The sequence below is a fragment of the Sinocyclocheilus rhinocerous genome, unplaced genomic scaffold (genome assembly GCF_001515625.1).
Source record: "Sinocyclocheilus rhinocerous isolate Xijiao unplaced genomic scaffold, SAMN03320098_v1.1 scaffold1159, whole genome shotgun sequence".
In the NCBI taxonomy this organism is placed as follows: Eukaryota; Metazoa; Chordata; class Actinopteri; order Cypriniformes; family Cyprinidae; genus Sinocyclocheilus; species Sinocyclocheilus rhinocerous.
Window position 1 is genome coordinate 392,765 of NW_015634336.1, and position 8,216 is coordinate 400,980.

The 8,216-nt window shown below is 40.2% G+C and overlaps 1 protein-coding gene and 1 long non-coding RNA gene across 2 annotated transcripts in view; both read right to left on the reverse strand.

Annotated features, from left to right (window-relative positions):
- The window catches only part of LOC107745533 (zinc finger protein 271-like), a 54,672-nt gene extending 48,669 nt beyond the window's left edge, over nucleotides 1-6,003 (reverse strand). Inside the window, exons 1-3 of the mRNA XM_016559434.1 lie at nucleotides 5,586-6,003; nucleotides 5,062-5,501; nucleotides 1,407-1,409 (exon numbers count right to left, since the gene is read on the reverse strand). Of these exons, the coding sequence (XP_016414920.1) occupies nucleotides 1,407-1,409; nucleotides 5,062-5,501; nucleotides 5,586-6,003 (861 nt within the window). The remainder of the gene's footprint in view (nucleotides 1-1,406; nucleotides 1,410-5,061; nucleotides 5,502-5,585) is intronic.
- A 79-nt stretch (nucleotides 6,004-6,082) lies between these two features.
- Nucleotides 6,083-8,216, reverse strand: part of LOC107745523 (uncharacterized) — a 4,139-nt gene continuing 2,005 nt past the window's right edge. Inside the window, exon 3 of the long non-coding RNA XR_001640607.1 lies at nucleotides 6,083-6,188. This is a non-coding gene — a long non-coding RNA (uncharacterized LOC107745523). The remainder of the gene's footprint in view (nucleotides 6,189-8,216) is intronic.

Sequence of the window (8,216 nt, forward strand, 5' to 3'; positions counted from 1 at the left end):
ATTTCATTCACGAACGAGATGTAGCAGTTCATTCAACTCGTTCACGAACGACATGTACCAGTTCGGTCATTTCGTTCATGAACGAGAAGATCTCTCGATCTCGTTCAGACTCAAAAGAAACTCGTTCAGTGAAGGGCGTATTCCTTCACTACATTCAACAAATCACATGCTCCGTCACATCTCAAACTCGAAGGCTATTGGCTCGAGGTTTAGTCATTCTTTGACAGGATGAAACAGTCCACAGAGCTACCCGGTTCACTGATCTGCGCATGCGCTGCCAATAGCGCCGCGCTGCTCTGGAGGGAGGAATTTCAGTGAACGAGAAATATGAGTCAATGGATTACGTGAACGAGAACGATTCGTTCACCAAAAAGATTCGTTCAAAAAGAACGATTCGTTCCCGAACGTAACAACACTAATGCACATAAACCTTGCGAGCGGTATACAAACGAACATGGAACAATACATTTATTAATCTGTGTTAATGTAAGTTAATAAAAAGACAATCGTTCAGTGTTTGTTCATGTTTTTGTTGCTGTTACGTGACGTAGCGGTGTCTGACTAGGGGCGAGACGTGGGCTGATGATGTCATCATTTCAGAAAATATATGGATTTGCTGTCCACACGAAAACACAAGGGCGGCATTTTCAGATTTATCCACTCTGGGACCCGGTTTCAAAAAATATTGGTTTCACTCTCCCAAAACGCCGGATCCGTGTGGACGAAACGCCTATATGATACAAAATTTTATGCATATACAGCTAAACGTGTCTCTGTGTGGACAGGGCCTTAGAGGTCATTCCTAAACCAAACATTTTGCTTCAGACAAACTTCATAATTCTGCTCTTAATCATTTAAATCCCATTGACAAAAAAAGGGACCTTCCATGTGATGTATTTGTGGGATTTTTTTCTGGCTGTCGTCAGGAAATATTTCTATTATGTCTGAGATTTTTTTTTTCAACACTTCAACACTTTTTTTGCATACGTTCACCCAAATTAATCAAAAGTTAGAAAAAACAATTGAAATATACTAAATAACTTTAAAAATATATGCTTCTTCCAGAGCTGTGCCACAAAATCACATGCTTGAATGACCGGAGGCCCGTTGCTGTGACACCCATCTTCAGCAAGTGTTTTGAGAGACTCGTCAGAGACTACGTCTGCTCTGTGCTGCCTGCTTCACTGGATCCGCTACAATTTGCATATCGTAGCAACCGTTCCACAGACGATGCTATTGCTTTCACCCTACACACTGCTCTCTCCCACCTGGAAAATAAGAACACCTATGTGAGAATGCTGTTTGTGGACTACAGCTCAGCATTTAACACCATAGTGCCTGCCACACTTGTTGCGAAGCTCCAGAATCTGGGACTAAACAGATCTCTGTGCAGCTGGATCCTGGACTTCCTGACAGGCAGAAGTCAGGTGGTCAGAATGGGCAACAATACTTAATCCCCGCTGACCCTCAACACTGGTGCTCCTCAGGGCTGCGTCCTCAGCCCACTCCTGTACTCCCTGTACACACATGACTGTGCAGCCACACACAGCTCCAACGTCATCGTCAAATTCGCTGACGACACAACGGTGATAGGCCTGATCACCGACAACGATGAGACGGCCTACAGAGAGGAGGTGAGCTCCCTGACTAAATGGTGTCAGGAGAACCACCTCTCTCAACATCGACAAGACCAAGGAGCTGGTGGTGGATTTCAGGAGACAGAGCAGAGAACACACACCCATCACCATCGACAAGACACCTGTGGAGCGGGTAAGCAGCTTTAAGTTCCTCGGCGTTCACATCAATGAGGATCTCACATGGTCCGCTCATACAGATGCAGTGCTGAAGAAGACACATCAACGCCTCTTCTTCCTGAGATGGCTGAGGAAGTTTGGCATGAGCCCCAGCATCCTCAGAACATTCTACACCTGCACTGTGGAGAGCATCCTGACTGGCCGCATCACTGCCTGATTTGGAAACAGCACCGCTGGCAACCGCAAAGCTCTGCAAAGGGTTGTGCGAACTGCCCGCCACATTGTTGGAGGTGAGCTCCCCTCCCCTCCAGGACATCTACACCAGGCGGTGTATAAGGAAAGCCCGGAGGATCATCAGTGACTCCAGCCACCCATCCCACAGACTGCTCTCTCTGCTGCCCTCAGGAAGACGTCTCCGCAGCATCCGATCCCACACTAGCCGACTGAGGGATAGCTTTTTCCCTCAGGCTATCAGACTAATGAACAGTCAGAACGAATACACCATACAGCATGCTCCCACAATTTGGTATGCCACACACTGCACTTTAACTCCAACACAGTTCATACTAGACTATATGTACACACTGCACTTAATAAAACAATCTATCTGCTACCACTGGTTACCATCCAATGCACACCTATGACATTTTGCGTATTCAGTTCATGTACAATCTGCTGCACCTTCGCATATTTTGTGTATATACGTGTACATAATGTAGAATGTGTACATACTGTGTATAATGTAAATTGCTAACTGTAAGTATGTCTAATAGTACACTGTGTGTACTAAGTATATGTATGTGGATATGGCACACTGTCATCTGTATAAGTCTGTAAGTATGTCTATATGTAAATTGTTTCTGCACTGTCTGGAGCACGCTCCCAAGAACTCACCAAGGCACATGTGCTGTGGTGATGTAACAAAAGTGATTTGATTTGATTTAACAATTGGGTGTGGAAACACCATGCTAGAAAACCCTTTAAAAATACATTTCTGCATTTCATTTGTGCACTTATCCACATATACTTAAAACTTGGCGTTTTGTACTGCACATCCTCTTATGACAAATTGCTTGCGATGTTCCTCATTTGTAAATTGCTTTAGGATAAAAGCTGTTAAATGAAAGAAGGTAAATGTAGATCATTCTCTGTGGGAATCCTCTGTTATCCCCATGGCAAGCATAAAGTTCACCTCATTCCATAGAATTTGGCATAAGGCCAACTTTTCTGTTTGATCACTTTCTGTCTTTCAGGGCATCACCGTTACACAACAGCAGAGCTGCCGTAGGCCGTCACATCCAATTCCTACTGGCAAAGGATGGCCAGCACCAGATTTAAACATATCTGGTAATAATCACATATCACTTGTAATAGCTCATTAGGACAGACTTAAACAAATTATATTTTATTGCTTGATGCATTATTGTGTCCCATTTGGTGAGGACGCGGCATCAGATATGAAAGTGCTGGATCTGAAGATGAAGATGATGAACTCACTGACTGTTTTTTGTATGACTGCGCAGAGTAAATAAATGATTAAAACGCTTCCCACATGCAGAGCAGTGCTATTTTCTCTCTAGTGTAAGGAAAACAGGTAAATTTAGCTCAAAGGGTATTATTTAAGGTTTTATAGGGAATTTGGACAGAATCACTGTTTTAAGGCTGATCACAGAGTCGACCAGCGATTCATCGAACGAGCCGTATAACATCAACTCTGCAGTGGATATTGAAATCCAAAATATAGTGAAAACACTATTAATTAGCACAGTAACAAGATCGGCAGTTTAGGACATTAACTTAAGCACAAAACACAAGATACTTCTCTTTTCAATATGATTAAGACTTTATTGGATAAATCTAAGACAATATGAACTAATCTAACAAACACACACACACATTCATACAAGTTGCAGGAAGAGAGAAAGTGAGGAAAGAATGTTTAAGAGAATGAAAATGTGAAATCCCAAGTTTATAGCAATATGTGCAATTGCATAGATGAATTGAGTTCCTCAATGAGGCTAAAATTTATATTAAATGCACCAATTCAGCTAGAAACTGGATGTTGTACTTGCATTGCCTTGTGTTAAGGGATTCCCTTTGTTGTCATCATTGCAGAAAGGGGTTTCCCAAGGTTTCTGATTGGCTGGAAGTTCAGTGGTCATTTGTAGTGAAGTCTTGTGCGTTGGCTGAAGTTGCGGAGTTGTGGGCTGGTTGAAGTTTTTAGACAGGCACTTGAGGTCGGACTCGGAGACACACCGTTGCGGCAAAACTTAACTCGGAACACGAAACTCTCAACGGAAAAGAAATTAAAGTAGAAGCCAGCAAGAAGAGTGACGAGACTAGATGGCATATCTCCTCATGGTTTTAGAGGAGCAGCTGGCATGCAAGCCAGAGCATGCTCAAAGAGCACTAAAATAAGCATCAAAACGCGGTGGCAAAAAGGCAAGAAAAAACATAATTTGATGGTGTCCTGAGTATTTAAACATGGCTGTTGGACACATCCCAAATGGTGTCTTGACCAATTAGACATTGTCTTAGCTCGGGGTGTTGCTATGTTTCTCCTCCCAATACATAAATCAACATGTTATCTTATCAGTCACATGGTCCGAATTTTCCCGCTCTTGCAGAGTATAATTTTGGACATGATTTCAATAACCAGAATATAATACATTTTACAAAGAATTGATTGATAGAAATGTAAACTCATACATTCCAACATGAATGTAATTCTATAAACTATTCAATTCAAAATACATACACAATGAGTGATTAGAACATGATAGTCAAATGTGTGGGTTACATACATGATATGCAATGGACTGATATTCGTTTAAAAGTCCTTTTGAGATCATTTTGGTGCATCTACATCTGTAAAGACAGTTTCTGTGTCGTTCTGTGAACGTGAGGATGTGCTTTGTGAGGAACAAAAGGTCTAGAAGGAGCCTGGTCTTTGTCCTGGGCTGGGGAAATCAATCCGAGGAAGTCTGTAGCTCGTGATTTCTATCACAGATTTACATGTTATAGTTATGCTGTGCATCTCTTTGACCATTAATCTTGGTTACTTGGTTATTTGACAAACTCCTTCCTGAGTTGGAATAATCAATATGGTTCTTTTGTTTTAATGCTGCGAGCATGCTCAAAACTGTTAGTTGGTGGACTTGCTTCAGACTTGTGGCGCCAGGGTATCGTGGACAGATTTATGACGTTGTCTTGTTATCCTGGGCCTCTTTGTGGAATTTGGCTCTTTGGGTTGTTCAACATCAATCTGATCTAATCTTAAATTGTCTGATTCGCTCTGATACCCTACACCAGTGTGGATCCTCTTATGTTTTTTCAGGACTCCTGACTGACTGAATCTTTTGTCGCAGTGTGAACACTTGTAAGGCTTCTCTCCAGTGTGGAGCCTCTCATGTGTTTTCAGATTTGCTGACTGATTGAATCTCTTGTCGCAGTGTGAACACTTGTAAGGCTTCTCTCCAGTGTGGATCCTCTCATGTGTTTTCAGACGTCCTGAATGACTAAATCTCTTGTCACAGTGTGAACACTTGTATGGTTTTTCTCCAGTGTGAATCCTCTCATGCATTTTTAAACAGTTTGCTGAAATAAAAGTCTTTTCACACTCAAAGCACATGTACTCTCTCACGCCAGTATGTATTTTCTGATGTCCTTTCAAATGTTCTAGACGTGAAAAACTCTTTCCACATAAAGAACATGAATGTGGCTTCTCCTTTGTATGAACTCTCAGGTGTTTCGTCAGAACTGAAGCCCACAAAAATGTCTTGCCACATTGATCACATGTGTACCGCTTCTCTTCAGTATGGATGTTCATATGTACTTTAAGGGTTTCTGATTTTGTAAAACTCTTTCCACACTGATCACAAGTGAACGGTTTCTCTCCAGTATGAATTCTCATATGTGCTGTAAGGTGTTTTTTTTGTGTGAAACTCTTCCCGCACTGATCACATGTGTACGGTTTCTCTCCAGTGTGGATCCTCTTATGTGTTTTCAGATTTGTTGACTTATTGAATCTCTTGTCACAGTGTGAACACTTGTATGGTTTCCCTCCAGTGTGAATCCTCTCATGTTTTTTCAGGAGTCCTGACTGAATGAATCTCTTGTCACAGTGTGAACACTTGTAAGGTTTTTCTCCAGGGTGGATGTTCATGTGCTCCATAAGGTGTCCTTTTTGTGCAAAACTCTTCCCACATTGAACACATGTATACGGTCTCTCTCCAGTATGAACTCTCATGTGAACATCAAGACTATATTTGCATGGGAAAATCTTTCCACACTGAGCACAAGTGGAAGACCTCTTGGCTCTTCTTTTCTTTAAATATTTCTGTTTGGTTTGAGAGCAACTCAAAGTTTTTTCTTCAGTTTTGACAAGACTTTTCTTCTCAACTTCACTTGGTTCTTCATTCCCTTCAATCAACTCTGAAATCAAAGTAAAAATCAGACTCGTTTTTTGTAACTTGTTTAAAAAAAAAGAGAGAGAAATGTGAAAGGACATAAAAATGAAGCCTGATGTAACAGCGGAAAGTATATAATTGCTATACAAAATTGATCATTTTGGTGCAGTTTTATAAATTATATGTCCCTTCCAAGAATGAGGTAAATTGATCTTCGAATTAGGGCTGAAACGATTCCTCGAGCAACTAGAGTACAAAAAAAATCAGAGGCAAATTATGTGCTTCGGAGAATCGTTTAGTCCATTTACTAGGGATGCACTGAATTTTCGGCCACCGAAAATATATGCCGCGCCGCACCGCCCAGCAATGTTCAGGTTTCACTCTCCTCCAGCCGCCATCACTGCGCCGTGTGACGCTCCGTTCAATATTCCGCTCTATCAATGTGCATTCTGCTCATTTACCACTAATGTTCACCGGAAGAGCTAAGTCCGCTCAAATAGCGCGGACAAGAAATTTCTATGTAGTATACTTGTTCCTGTTCAATGCTGGTAAAATCTCATTCACTGATCTGCTCCCCGCTATGCTATGCTCTGCTCACATGCGCTGATGATAATAGCTTTGCCAGGGTTTTTATATTTTTATACATGTTATACATCTTTACACAGAATCATCATTTCTATTCATTTCCCACTGATTTACGCGATCTGATGAGCATTAACTCATATTACGCGATCATATCTCTATGAATGAATGAATGGCAGAGACGCGCGTTTTCCTTTACCACACACACACTGAAGCGCGCGTGACGCTCGCGGTGATTTCAGCGTCTGCCGTCTCAATGAGGACATAAACACACGAACAACATCTCCAGAACTGCTCTGAGAGTCACTTCATGAGCGTTTCACCGTTTCATTTGAGTAAAACTAGCATCATATCGTATACACAGAAATTTAAAGGAATTCACGGCAACCCGTCAAAATAAAAGTCTGGTTTAATTTGAAGACATTGCAGCAGAAATACAGTATACTACTATTGTTCAGCAGAATGTACATAGTACTACTACTAAAATTATGAAAACTTTATTTTTTAATGAATGATCACACAACATTTCTTCCATGTTTTAATTTTAATAGTAAATCCCCTTTGTTTGCCAAAAAGTTTAATTTTCAATAATTTAAAGATAAATTATATTTTATGCCTTCATTTGATAACCAGATACACAACACAGAATTTCTGAGGAAAAAGAAAACATTTCATAAGGCTATTTTAAGAATAAATAACAATAAAACATTAGGTGAGAGAAAATAAAACATAACTTTATAACTGTCATTTTCTTTAATCATAGCTATAATTATTATAACACCTAAAATATGTTGTGTGTAAAAAGTGTTTGTTTCAGCCACTTGAAGGGTGGGTGCATTGTGTGCACATGATCAGGATGGTACCACCTCCGCCGCATTTTTTTTCTTTCAATAAAAGTGTGGTTGTTTTATTGGCTTGTGTTTTTTAAATTCCGTGTCATTAAAATTCAGTTAAATTAAAAAGTCTTACAAAATTACTTTATATTATTTAATAAAATAAATAATTATTACAAAGCATTTTAGGTTTTGGTTTTCGACCAAGCACATCCAGAATTCTCGGTTTCGGCCCAAAATTTTCATTTCAGTGCATCCCTACCATTTACTGTAACTACATACAGAGCACTGTGTTTGCAACCACATGCTCCTTTAAAGGATTACACACACACACCGGTATGCAGAGAGACATTTAAGAGGGTTTATTCTCCAGATAACTTTAAATTCATGTTGCTGAAAAATGTGTTAATAAATGTTGTGTGTATGGACTCTTGTTTTTGTTCCACGTTAGCTTCCCGCCCACTAATTTTTGCCTCTTACAAAAGCCATAAAGCCTTCTAAGAAGACAGTAAAGGCTTATGTCATGCCTGAGCTGTAGTTAGGCTGAAACTTGAAAGTTAAGTTGCACAATGTTTAGGTTTTATTATTTTTTTTTTATTACTATTACTCTGATTTATGTCTTAGTTTTTGGTTGTACT